Source organism: Rutidosis leptorrhynchoides, chromosome 4 (genome assembly GCF_046630445.1).
Source record: "Rutidosis leptorrhynchoides isolate AG116_Rl617_1_P2 chromosome 4, CSIRO_AGI_Rlap_v1, whole genome shotgun sequence".
NCBI lineage: Eukaryota > Viridiplantae > Streptophyta > Magnoliopsida > Asterales > Asteraceae > Rutidosis > Rutidosis leptorrhynchoides.
In genome coordinates, this window is record NC_092336.1 from 93,597,230 (window position 1) to 93,612,228 (window position 14,999).

Sequence of the window (14,999 nt, forward strand, 5' to 3'; positions counted from 1 at the left end):
AGCACAAATAGGAGTTCACCTATTTCGTCACTAGTGGTTAACTAAAAGATAAAGCATAGCACATTTCAAAATTATCTAATTGACATCAACTAACATATGCACATAGCGTTGATCATGATTACTGTATCAGCCACATAATCTAAATAAAATAAAATGCATAATCCATCTCAACAATTGATGACCATCCCATTAACATAATTGAACAGTCTAGTCTCTAAGTTTTCTGTTATTCTCAGATCAGTTGGATGACCCAAAGAAATTCTTTCTTTGTTCACTCCAAATGAAGTATGAATTAGATAAAGTATTATATCACATATTCAAAAACAGAGATCGACAAACACATATGCACTGACCGTTAAACATCCAACAATCACCAAGACAACAACAACACAATAAAAAGCGAGAATAACGAATTAAATAACCTATGATCATAATTTACCATAGCAAAAAATGATAAAATAAAGAAAAAAAGATGAGCAAAATACCTAGATATTAATTACAGTTACAAACATCCAAACCTACAGTAACAAAAACAATTTTTTTTTAACGAAATCACACAGTTAGTACAACAAAATTTAAACAAATGAGACAACATTAGTATCATAAAAAAAATAGAAACCATTATGAATCAAAAGATCAAACAACTTATGACCGTAGTTGAAATTCAAAAAGAAAACCCTAAAATCGAGCTCTAAGTCCACCCAAAGAAACGAAAAAAGAGTGAAGAAGAAGGAACATACCTGAATCTATTTATAGACTACACAATTGATTCGGGCAAGTGGCGGTTCCGTCAGTAACCCGAATACACTTTCAACAAATTACGATGCCGTTAATGCTACCGGCGACAGCCACACCGGCAACCATAAACGCCACCTCCCTAAGCAAACACTCGGCTATCACATCGCAAGTGCTATGATGGTGTTTATGCTACCGGCACGATAACATCACCTCCAACGGCACCGCAAGAAAATCAAACTCTAGGGTTAAATCGAGACCACCGCGATACGAAAGATAAACCACGCGATTGTGATTATCCGATTGTTTACCAACGAAACCCCAAAAATCCAACCGTAAATGAATTGGGAAAACCCTAGATTTCAAGAAGAATCGTGAACAGGAGTGCAGAGAGGAGAGAGAGGGAAGAAACGTGGGGGGGGTGTGTGTTTTTTTTTTTTTTTTTTATATAGGCCACGAAATGTCGTTTTGATAAAAATTTGGGCGGGGTTTGAGGTAAAACGACCAAAACCGGCGTGACTATTAGTATATAGGAATAATAGAAAAAATTACGTGTTTTACATGTGATTATCTCATCTAATACACATGTATGAGTTTTAATAATTAAAACTTTGAAATTAAGGAAAGAGTTGCTTTAGAGAGTTATTATTATTTAATTTAGTTTAACTGAAAAAATGACATGTGTGCAAATTTAATTTAGAAGTCGCCACATAGGATTATGGTCACGCGCTTTATAATAAAAAAAAATAAAATAGATAGATACTAATATAATGCTTTTTTTTTTTTTTTTTTTTTTGAACGGCTATGTTAGTGGTTAGCTCACGTATCCGCGTTGGGGGAAACCGCCACCATCCCATTCGGGGCAGGCGGGGAAAACCTCCTGGTGAGACTCGAACCCGGGTCTCCTCGAAACCATGCAAGCATGGTTACCAATGAGGCAAAGCCCCATTGGCACTAATATAATGCTTTTGTGTTTAGGATTATTATTATTATTATTATTATTATTATTATTATTATTATTATAGTCAAGTTTAAATATAAAGACAAGCAAGCAAAAAGATATGTAACAACTAACAGTTTCCTGTCGTTTTTTGTTGTCAAGTTGTTGCTTGAATATGATCTAATTTGGTTTCTTTCGTAGAGTAAGAATGGGGGACAACTTCATATTCTTACATTGACATGAAGACTTTTTAACAAGTAATTTGTTATCAAATATTAAAATATCAATATTTATGGTTCATAGTGATAAAAACAAGCTTGTCGCCATCGCGTGTTGCAACAGCTATCGCTCTGATGCGTTTAGAAAACTTTTTGTAATGCATAATTAAAATACTTTCGTTAATGAGTTTATTAACATAGAGTTGTAATCACTTGCATCCATAAATTTGCTTGAAAACAAAGGGACCAATGAGAACGCGACATGTGGCACGAAAATCACATGTGATTGGAAAAAAAAATTCGAAATTTTTTTTTAAAATATTTTTTTCGAAAAAAAAAAATTTTAAATTTTTTTTCCGAAAATTTTTTTTTCGAATTTTTTTTTTTTTTTTTTTTAAATCATATGTGATTATGCATGTCAATCACATGTGATTGTAAACCCAATCACATGTGATTATGCATGACAAATCCAATCACATGTGATTGTACAATTCAATCACATGTGATTGTGCAGGTAAATCACATGTGATTGTAAAAAAAAATTTAAAATTTTTTTTTTTAAATTTTGAAAAAAAATTAAAATTTTTTTTTTCAAAAAAAAATTTTGAATTTTTTTTCAATCACATGTGATTTTCGCGACACATGTCGCGCTCTCATTGGTCCCTTGAATCTCAACTTAATTTATGGACTCAAATGAATATTCCTCTATTAACATAACTTAAAAGAGAATAATCCGTTTTTACATATCAAATATCTCTTAATTATATATCAAATATCTCTTACAAAAGTTTATCTTTTAATTATATACAAAGTAATTATATGAATATAACGTGAATAAAAAAGTGTTAAATTAACATGCTATTTAGAGTTTAGTACCACCATAGTACGTAGTTACCTAGCAAAACACTGCTAACACTACTTATTTACATGGTAAAAACATTCAATTGACTATTAATATTAATATTAAAAAATTCTATATTAATATATTAATTAATATATTAATAAAAATAAAAATAAAAAACTTGCAGAATTGAACTTGAGTTGGTGAGGTAAGTACCAAGTTCAAATAACCACTCAGGCTACAACACAACAGAAATTAATGTTACAGTAGAAATAATATAAAGCCTTAAAATAATGTTACAATACAAATTTAATGTTACAATAGAACTAATATATAAGGCCTTATAATAATGTTAATATAAAGTAAAGTATAAAGTCTTATAATATGAATTCAACAATAGAAAAGGGTATCTCTTTATTGATATATAGATTACTAAGATTAGTATACCAGAAACAGATTTGAGTTTTGATTCCTATAAGGGCAAATGGCCGAAAAGGTAACCTATATTGTCAAATTTGACAATCAAGGTAACCCCCAATTTCAGTAAGCCTAAAAAGGACTCAATTTTAATTTTTGCTCGCAAAAAGGACTGCGTGTTCAAATTTTTTAAAATTGAGGTAATATCAGACGAATTTTTTTTTTAAATCGCGAATTACTTCAAATTGAGACTTGGAACAGATTCCTAATGCTCCGAATTTCATTTTTTGTGAAGCAATTAGATCCAAAACATCACGAAAAAGGTTGAATCGACTTTTTCATCTCGACTTGTTCAAACGACTTGTTCATCTCGATTCATTACTTTTCGTAATGTTTTGGATCTAATTACTTTACAAAAAATGAAATTCGGAGCATTAGGAATCTGTTCCAAGTCTCAATTTGAAGTAATTAGCGATTTTTTAAAAAAAAAATTCGTCTGATATTACCTCAATTTTAAAAAATTTGAACACGCAGTCCTTTTTGCGAGCAAAAATTAAAATTGAGTCCTTTTTGGGCTTACTGAAATTGGGGGTTACCTTGATTGTCAAATTTGACAATATAGGTTACCCTTTCGGGCCATTTGCCCTTCCTATAATGGTAAAAACACTAAAATTGAGTAATTTGACTGAGAAATAATAAATAAATTAATTAATAATTATAAATATGACAAATCTCTTCTACCCTAAAATACATGAATCCAAGTAAAAAAAAACGTATAAGTGTGTCAAAAAATCATAAAGTTAAAAAATTACTGAATTTTATGTTTTTAGGGTTGAACAATAAAATTTGGAGAACAAAATAATCAGAAGCATCAAATTACGTATATACATATGAGTACCAGGCCACCAGTATGGGCTAACATTAATAATAGATTTTGGCCCTTTGGTGATCCATTCCTCTAATAAAACGACCTCTCCCAATAAAACACAATAATGTGTATAAAATGTTCTATTAGGAGTCGATCTATTTTTATGACAACAATTGTCATTAAGAAAAATTAGTGCATGAAAGATGAATGGTTATTACGGAGTATATTTTATAATGTACTGTTGGATATAGTTTTGGTTAGAAGAATTGGATATGGTTGCATAGTATGTGTGAAGGATGTTATCACACATAGGTGGAAGGAAAAAGTTACTGTAGCAAATAATGATTTTCAAAAACACTGTAGCATTTTGGGTACTGTAGCAATTTGAAAATGTTACTATCGTTTACTAAATAACTTGAAATTATATATATGTATATATCTTTTTAATATACATAAATCAGTTTTTAAATACACATTGAAAGTTATTTATAAATAAATTTTAATAATAAATATTTCAACTTATCATATATATTCAAATAGATATTTAAACCAATAAGTTTAATGTACGGTATCAAATAATTAATACATTGTTACCTTTTCAAGTTATAGTATATATGTATCTATTTACATATAATTGTTCGCGAATCGTCGAAAACAACCGAAGGGTATTTAAATATATAAAAGTAGTTCAAAAATTTTGAGATTCAGTTTTACAGACTTTGCTTATCGTGTCGGAAATGTTAATCATACAAAGATTAAGTTTAAATTTGATCAGAAATTTTCGGGTCATCACAGGTGGTTTTTCTCCTGTTTTGGAGTTTCCACGTTAAATCTTGTGTTGTGTATTGTTCTTATTTCTTTACTATTATTGTTGGGCTGGGTGGTGGAAATTAGTGAGACCGTAATTTTCCAACAACTGGTATCAGAGCGTCAGGTTTGATGGGGGTCTCGATTATAGGAGTCGGAGTATGCTCTGTGGTTGCCACGGGAGTGGATCGTCCACATCAGAAACGAGTTCTATTGATTCGGAGTCCACATCAGAAACGAGTTCTATTTAAAGGATCCTGTACGCCACTCCACTACATCTGTCGGCCAGTTGAAACGTGAGCAAAATCAGAGAAAGTGTTGTTCGTAGGATACAGATACGATGTCGAAGTTCAGTCCGATGAGGTTTGATGTAGAGAAATTTGATGGGAGGATCAATTTTGGCTTGTGGCATGTTCAAGTCAAGGATGTGTTGATTCAGTCCGGTTCACACAAGGCTTTGAAGGGTAAACCCACCCTTGTTCCCGGCAGTGATTCTAGCAAGAAGTTCGATGAAGAAGAATGGGATGATATGGATTTGCGGGCGGCAAGTGCGATTCGTTTGTGTCTTGCAAAGAACGTGTTTGCAAATGTGCACGGGTTATCAACGGCAAAGGAGCTTTGGGTTAAACTAGAGCAGTTGTACCAGGGCAAGGGCATCTCAAATCGGTTGTGTCTTAAAGAACAATTTCATACTCTGCGTATGGATGGGGGTTCAAAGATTTCAGATCATCTAAGTATTCTTAATGGTATTGTTTCAGAACTTGAAGCTATTGGAGTTAAAGTGGATGATGAAGATAAAGCTTTGAGGTTGATATTATCTTTGTCATCGTCTTACGAACACATGAAACCTATTTTGATGTATGGGAAAGAAACTCTGAAGTTTGAAGACGTTACTAGCAAGCTCCTATCCGAGGAGAAAAGACTGGAAGGTAACGGGGTCTCGTCATCAGAAAGTACGGTACTGTTGTGTTCGGATAGGCGGAAGAGAAACTCCGGAAAGAATCTGGTATGCTGAAAGTGCGGGAAGACTGGACATGTAAGGGTTAATTGTCCAGGTGGAGCTAATTCGGTAAATGGCTCTAAAGGCGCTAATGATGTCTCCGTTGTTACGGAGAGTGACGAATTCCTCTGAAGTCACACCATCCTCATGGTGTGTCCTCGCCGCTGTGGAAAGGGATGTTCGTTAGCGGTTCCACAATTACACATGGGAATTGGTTTGGCGTTGATGCAGGTTGTGTGGTGGAAACTGATGTTGTAGCTGATGGGACTTTCGGGAAAGCCAAACAGGGAAGTTGCACCATAAAGTTTCAGTTGGTTGTTCAACAACATGTGCCGAGGTGAAATGCTTGGAATGTGATATTCTAAGTGTGATACTCTTTATGGTGGGGTATGATAATTCTGTTTAGAGTTATGATTGTCTATTATGACAATGATTGTCGGGTCTTGACAATGTTCGATGAAGATGCAAGTTTTGTCTCTTGGGAGATAATGTCAACGGCATGAAGATGAGGATCTTGAAGTTGTCGTCGAGGAAGCGTCTACATCGGTTATCCTTGCAATATGGAAGCATCCAAAAGGTGAAGATTTGTTGGATATAGTTTTGGTTAGAAGAATTGGATATGGTTGCATAGTATTTGTGAATGATGTTATCCCACATAGGTGGGAGGAAAAAGTTGGAGGAGACTTGCTTGATTATAATTCCAAATTGCACCAATCAATACACTTTAAGTATTTGATTATTTCTTTCTTTCTTTCCCTTGTTTGAAAGTTATATTAGTTAAATATTTTGGAAAGTGTAGTTGACTTAAGAGAGTCGTCTAGATCATTATAACAATTTGTGATATATTGTATTTCTCTCTTTGGGGGTCGGTGGTTTTTCTCATGTTTTGGAGTTTCCACGTTAAATCTTGTGTTGTGTATTGTTCTTATTTCTTTACTATTATTGTTGGGCTGGGTGGTGAGAATTAGTGAGACCGTAATTTCCCAACATGTACAAATTAAAGTCGCATCTTAATTAAAGTCGCATCTTAATTTTTTAATAAGAACCTTAGCATTGGTATTAGAAAATTTCTACATATAATACGCGTAGCAAGCCCTAATAACCGTAATTAAAAATTTTTTGATCAGTCAAATGAAGGAAATTTATATCAACACTTTCAGAGAGTCAGATCGTGAAAGTACAATTACAATTATTATTACTTTTTATAAAACACGCGCAGACACAAAATACACACAACATAATCAAGATTCATTAAGAAGCTCAAAATAAAAATGATGAAAAATGAACTCGGTCATATCACATGACGCCATCTCATGATATAATTACATATGATCAGCTGATCTAGTGTCCTATGCCCCCAGTGGTCTGGTGGTGCCCCATTCCAGTAGCTTGTTCCGCCCTACCTTTCATTTCCCTTGCTTTATAACCCAACTTATCCCTCGCTTGATCCAACGACTCCGCCCCTGGTGGATGTCCACCCGTCACGTACTTATAAATCCACGACAAAACTGTCACCGCCGCTACCCCGAACCCGCCGGACGTCAAGAACCCAGTGGCCAGAAGAAACACGGTGATCACTGCCGGTAAGATTACAGGACTAAATATCACCAGTAACGGTGTAGTGACTGTGAGTGCTATCACGGTCCCAGCTAACGTGAGACCGGATAGTACTAACAGCGAGCCTCCGGCGATCGAGGCGGTTACCGCCTTGAGCGCTTGATGGGCTCGCGATGAAGTTTGGTGGTGCTGTTGGTGGTGGGGTCTACCGAACTGTTGTTGTGGGTTAAAAGTTTGATGTGTGTCGGTCATTTTTTTTGGATAACTTGTCGAAATTGTTGAATTGATAATGAGGTTGAGGTGTGAATATTTTGTAGGTTTTAAAGGGAGGTGGAAGTGGTGTTGAAGTGCCACGTGGTGAAAGATGAGTGTCATGTGTTGTTAGAGTTGCTTGTCATCCAAAGTTTGCAATGTAGTGACATGGACACGTGGGTGTATCGTGGCAGAATGTTGGTTTAGTCTTACTTGTAAATGTAACGAAATCACATCATTTACTTGAGAAGGACGATGTAGGATATAAATTGTAACTTCTCTATTTTTTGAGGACAGGATCTATTAAATTCATATGGAAATGTAAATGAATATTAAGTGAATTATATTTTTCATATATAAACATTTGAGATCAAATAGTTTGTGTTAAATTTTTACCGTACTTATCGCTTAACGATATTAAGAAAGCTCGTCAATTTTAAGATTGTAAGTTTGAGTCTCGTTGAAAAAAAAAAAAAAAAAAAAAAAGATGTGTAGGTTTGATGTTTAAAAAAAGTTGTGGTAAAACTTTTGTTAAAACAATACGGAACAACTCTTGTGTTTTTTTTTTATATATACTTATCCTTCTCGTACGAATTATATATCCACATTTTGTATATTTATTTTGATTTACAAGTACAAATAGACTATATACTTTTTTAAATGTCTCGATGTAGACTATTTATCCATTTTTATCTCACTGTGAGTTATATACTTTCAAAAAGTGTTCTAATGTCAACAATTGGTTACCAGTTACCGGTTACCGGTACAACCAGTCAAAATAATTACGTGTAATTTTTTTTTTAAAGGTGGTGTAGACTAAATATAGTTTCTCTTTTGCTCCAATGTAGGCCGTATAGTTTTTTTTTAATGTAAACTATAAATATGATGGGCAACTTTTCTGGTTGAAGGTAAAAAAAAAATATTATCATTTATATTAGTTCATTTTTTAAAAGTATATAGTCAAAGTGGGACAACAATGTGTATATAGCCTACATCGAAATATTTGAAAAAGTATATAACATATTGGTATCTTTAACCGAATTATTTTTTTTTAGGTTTATATGCCATCCAATACACACTTTCAAACAATACAAGTTTATTATTTAATCATCATAATTGATTATTACCACTCCAATAAATATAACGATAAACTCTATTTAACAGTTAAAAGTTTAAACTCATGAAATGTATTCAATTTCTAATGAAAAGGTGTAGGTATAGAGTCCCATACGGGACAAGTTTTGTTTCGATACAAGTATAAAAGTGATTGTAATAAGTGGAAGGTCCAGCGCGTTGCCGCTGTTGTGTTTGTAGAAAGTTGTTAAAAAAATAGAACTAAAAAAATTAGGAGGGGGTAAATCTTAAATGAAAAATGGACAAGGACTAAACCAAATAAAAAAAGTAGGAGGGGGTAAATCGTAAACGAAAAATGTGTGAGGAGTAAAAGCGGACAAAAAAGTAGGAGGGGGTAAATCGTAAATACCGAAGGGTTGTAAATGAAAAATAGGCGAGGACTAAAAGCGGATAATTGAAAGTGGAGGAACAAATTGAAAATTTTCAATTTAATGATGTGACATTTGTAATAGTAAACCCGAGTCTACGCACCCAACACGTAGCACCCAAGCCTAGGCTCGGGCACGAACCTATTTTCTCAAAATGATTATATTTATATATACAATATAAAATAAAATGTATAAAGTGATTGTTGTAATATTGCTTTTCACAAAAAAAATTGTTCTGATTTGGCGCCCTGAGTTCCTTATAAGAGGTTTTGGGTTTGAATCCTATTTAGATTGAATTTTGTGGTGCTCAGAGAAGAGTCAGAAACAGCCAGAGAGTGATCCTGTTAGGCTACGTACATTAAAGTATAAGCTATGATTATTCGCCATCTCGGATAGTTCGAACAGAAAAAAAAAAAAAAAAAAACATCTACTTTTTCTACCTACAAAAAGATTGCTGTAATAAGCTTAAATTACAAAATTACACCAAAAAAGATAACCTTTGATGCAAGATGTAGACTCCGGTTACATATCGAAAGTAAACCTATTAATAGATTAAAGATGGTTACTTTGTTAGTAAACTTTTTTTTTAACAGCTAAATACACCGGTGGGACTCGAACTCACAACCATTTAATTGTTAACAAAATGAACAATTAGTTTGTCCAAGATGAAATAATTGTGCCGTTGGTCCCCCCATTATACACCAAAAAGCTAGCAGCGTCCCTCTGATTTTTTTTTTTGGCTAACAGCATCCTTCCATTATCCCATTTAAGCATACCGAGTCCCTCCGTCAATCTCCCGTTAAAAATGTTCGTTAAGTCATGACATGTGCATTGCATGTGAGGGTAAAATTGTCTTTTTAAGTTAGTCATTTGCTAGGCATGTGAGGCTATATATCTGTCCTTTCAATTGAATTTCTACAATGTTCTTCATTATCATCATCCTCAAAATTGTATTTCTCATATGATGATTATCCACACAAATTGATCTCAGGCTTAGGATTCCTACCTTAAACATAATCCTTGTCATCATTCTAATTGAATTAACTTCAATAAAACTGATATGAATTTGAAGTTCTTCAAGTTTCGAGCATAAAAGCAATCGGTTGAGGTCTCTGGAGTTATATAGCATTTTACAAATCCAATTGATCATCGTTTCTGATTCATAATCACCTGGTGTAGCTACGAAACACAACAGATTGAATTTTAATTCAGCACAGTAGCCACGATCTTCAAGTCAAACTTCGAGAGGTTTTGGTCAACGATTTAAATTGGTTGATTCTGTCCGTTTCAGGTGTTATTGATGATTAATGAGTATTCACAACATGATTCGAAGTGACTTTCATGTTAAAATCATAATCCGAAACATCTTAAATTACTGGATTGAATTTTGAGTTGATATGGAGCATTCGGTCATTGTTCATCAGATTAATCATAATATGATGACGATTTGTGTTTAGTTCTTTACAACAAATGTTAATCGCAGCGGGATGTTGTGATTATGGTTGTTATAATGTTGTTAATTGGTGTGTTTTTTTATTTGGGTTTTTGAATTTTAGATGAATGAGTGCATATTTGTTCGATTTACAGTTCTTCGATATGATTATTTGAAGTTTAAATTAAGCTATGAGTTAGCATCATCAGACATCAATAAATGTTTATAAATCATTTTCGTATGATCAACAGCAACAGATTTCTCAAAAATCTAATGAACAAGTGCGGTTTTGAAGATCCAGGTCACTAAGCTATCTGGAGTGATTCAGCAACTATCAAACCAAATTAATCAATGATTTGAGTTTCTAGATACTTGTTTCAACTTCGTGCAGCGTGAAATCATGTTGAAAACATCACACACTTTCAAGATCTAAAAGTCAACGTTTATGCTTATTCGGTCAATAAATCAATTGAGACGTTTTAGTGATTTTCAGATCATAAAAGTTGATGTCGAGCATCAGGAAGACCATATAGAACACATTTCATGAAGAGACCCAGACCTGAAACGCATCAAATCGAGATTTTAATTTTGAGTTTATGAAGAACTCTCGCCAATTGTTCATCGATCATAACTTGAATTTCAAGGGAAAGAGGATTTTTAATTCAGATGAAGAAGAAGGGAAAGAGGTTTTGAAGGTTTGTTGAGTATTAAAGTTAAGGTTTTAATTTGGGGATGAAGATGAAGGTAAGATGATGAAGATAAAAGGGAAGAAAGATTTATTAAAATAAATGAAAAAGAAAAAGACAAATAGATTAAAAGGACGAAAATACCCATCACGTTTCATGCACGTGATGGGACTTAACGTCCAAGATTAACGTCTGACTGACGGAGGGACGCGTAATCAAAAAAAGTGATAATAGAGGGACACTAAAAGCAAAAAAAAAAAAAACTTGAGGGACGTTGTTAGCTTTTTGGGGTAAAATGGAGGGACCACGGCACAATTATTTCGTCCAAGATTATTATGGAGTAAAACTGACAAATTAAAAGGCATTATTATTTACTCTGCTTTGATGCAACTCTTTTCTGAACAGTATAGACACCATCCACAAATTTTGCACGGAAAAGAACATTTGCATTGTTGAACATGCCTTCTTTCAGGGAGATGACAATGAACTGTGAACAAAAAAAAAAAACAGCAAGCATTAATGAACTTACATAAGTATAAGATTATTTGTATCCCTAAAAAAACAACTTTTAAGTTATAACATGTGGAGTAGATGAAAAGCAATGCATATACATGTGAATGTGGAAAATGAGCTTTGATCATTCTCCCAATATTCTGTGTGTGACTTAGATCAAGAGCTGCATACAACCTGCTCAAGACAGTTTAAATATATATTTTATAAAAATAAATTACAGGTGTAATGTTCTATAATAAGGTAAGTTAAAATGGTATATTTAGGCGAAGCTTATTTCTTAAGGGTTCAAGTTGTTAGTAACAAGTAGTTTAATGTCCTGACAATCAGGCTTAGATATTGTATGCTATCCAGTTTTTATGTTAAACTAGTCATCATAGGGTACAACTCAAGCTAGAATAGATTACAAGGGGCAGTAAAAACCAAGGGTAACAAGTGGAGGAGAACTAGAATGTTAAAAATTCAACATGTTTTAAACGTTCTGTTTTTTTTTTTTTTTTTTTTTGGACAATGATATGTACACAACCAATTTTTAACCATACACAACTAAATATTCATTATGATGTTGTACAGTACAACACTATCAAGCATGTTTGGTTGTGTATGGCTAAAAACTAGTTCTGTACGAATTATCACCCTTTTTTTGACCTTCAAATCTGAAAGAAAAACTGAAGATTATGTAATGAAGGGAAAGAATGACTGCTTTGTAGACATGTGCTATATCATAAAGGAATTAATAGTATATTTTAAATAGCATACAGTCTCCTTATTATGTTGACTAGCACATGAATAAACTATTTAAAAGACAACAAAAGGAACTTGTATACCATGATTTATATAGTCTAGTGTCTTATAACAATAATGGTAACAGGTATAGTTAGATAAATGATTAACTTAAATTATCAAGCTTTAAAAAATAATAGTAATGTTAAGATATCTTATAAACAAAATCTACTATGTATTATAAAAGACAAAATTACTCCCGTCGTCCTTGAACTTATACTGAAATCATAGGCATCGTTCTTAAAGTTTTTTTTTTTTGCGCTCGTCGTCACTGAACTTGCATTTTATAACTTGTTTCGTCCTTCTGTTTTACTGTCTATCTCTTTACTCCGTTAACCTTCATCATGTGCCAAACATAACATGTGAAGGCAATTCTGCCATTTTATATCTTTTATAATTCAGGGACGAACAGCGTAATTTTGACTTTCTTCCCTTACTTCATCTTCATCCCCAATATTAAACAAACCCTAATTTTTTCGCCACTTATATATACATGCCTGTTCTCGAAGTCGGACACCGGTAATTTGATGATCATTAACAAGCCGTAGTAATGATGATTCTAAACTTCCAGGCGTTCGCATTGGTGAACTCATTATTAAAGATAAAAACCAAATGATCCCAACACAACATGAAAGAACTTGAATGATCCAAAGCTGAAAACAACTTCTTAAACTAAAAATCATAAGAAGAACCGTTTTGATTTGAAATTATAAGTAATGATGTTGTTTGCAGCTATAACTTACATAAGCCCAATCGATAATGCATTCAATAGTAGTATATAATTGTTTAACAAAATTAACGCATATGATATGATTCAACAAAAATATGATATTGACAGGATTTTTATAAGAATGTGCAGAATGCAGATCAAGTGAGTTCTTTATCAATATCATTTACACTGATACATAATTTAAGGAATTTAGAATGTGAAGGGAAATTATTTTAATAACAAATGAAAGTATTGAACGAAGTTAACAAGATTCTAACTGTAGTTAGCAGATCAAATTAATCAATTACCGAGTTAAAGACGAAATCGAAAGGGGTAGATGGGGGAAGTGAGGTAGTTACCTGATTAAAAAAAGCGGCGGCTGACGGCGTAAGTAGTTACGGCAGCAGCGGCGAGTCTCGCCGTTGATCCTTTGACAAATTGTTTTGGTCCAGAAAGCAGGTGTCTTGTTTGCTTTGGTTTTATCCCGAAAACCCAATTGAACTCAAACAAACCCTATTTCTTTAAACTATTTTAGGTGAAAAAAGAAAATAGTTTTAAAAAATTAAGGGTTTGTAAAATTAGGGTTTGTTTAATATTGGGGATGAATATGAAGATAAGGGAAGAAAGATAAAATTATGTCGGTAGTCCCTGAACTATAAAAGAGATAAAATGACAAAATTGCCCTCACATGTTTGGCACATGTTGAAGGTTAAAGGAGGAAAGAGACGGACAATAAATAGAAGGACGACACAAGTTATAAAATGCAAGTTCAGTTACGACGAGCACAAATTTAAGGACGACGCCTATGATTTCACTATAAGTTCAAGGACGACGAAAATAATTTTGTCATTATAAAACTGTCATCACATAAAAAATACAGAATTGGGAAATACCTCACCAAGAATGTAGAGATCTTTGTCCTCCACTAAGTTCTCGCAATGATTGTTTCTAAACACCCCCAAATGCCACACAAAACAGTATAGTGTTTTCAGTACTAACTGTTTCTTGAAGTCATTATACATTTTCTGACACATCAAGAACTTCCAGAATTGTTAATAAATAGAAAGTTGTTGAACATATATTTGAAGATAAACCTTGGCTTCAATCTCTACACTTCTGGTGTATATATAATTCATAATTATGAATCAACGTTTGCCAAAGTGATATCGGTCAAAAAAAAGTCACGTTTTTACTTCCGATATCTGTCTCATTTTGGTCAAATTATTTAGTTTACGAACCAAATAAGCATTTAGCTCAGCAACAGTAGGAAAGAACAATATGGATGTCAAGTTATAATCCCGGTGACCAAGCCATGAACGAAGCCATGACCAAGCGATAGTCGGCCACAGCTCAAAACGACCTTGTCGAACGGCCCAAGTCACAAGTCATAGCCCGAAACGGCCTAGCAAAACGGCCACACAAAACCACCAAGACAGTTATAAACGGTCTATGGAAACAGCCCAGGCTACAAAGATTTGAACTTGGAACGGTCTGCCAAAACGGCCAAAAAACATCCCAACATCAGAGTTTGAGTCTATAAATAGCTCATTCATTCAACACTTTCAACACACTTCTCATCTCACTCCTTTCTCTCTTTAGAGATTTCTCTCACTAGAAAAATAGCTAGTTACATTCGAAGCTTTCTCACCTCTAGGCTAGTTACGCAATTAGAGGCGAACATGGTGGATTGGAGTGCGTCCAGTCAGCTTTGTAATAATCATGAACATCATTTATATAAGGTG

The 14,999-nt window shown here is 33.5% G+C and overlaps 1 protein-coding gene across 1 annotated transcript; it reads right to left on the reverse strand.

The window, feature by feature from the left end:
• Nucleotides 1-7,167: 7,167 nt before the first annotated feature.
• Nucleotides 7,168-7,635, reverse strand: LOC139840816 (oleosin L-like). Its single transcript, XM_071831061.1, has one exon. The coding sequence runs from the start codon at nt 7,633-7,635 to the stop codon at nt 7,168-7,170; it is 468 nt and encodes a 155-aa protein (XP_071687162.1).
• Nucleotides 7,636-14,999: the final 7,364 nt, after the last annotated feature.

Excerpts from the sequence above, each read along its gene's own strand:
- LOC139840816 (XM_071831061.1), bottom strand. The coding sequence starts at position 7,635 with ATGACCGACACACATCAAACTTTTAACCCACAACAACAGTTCGGTAGA.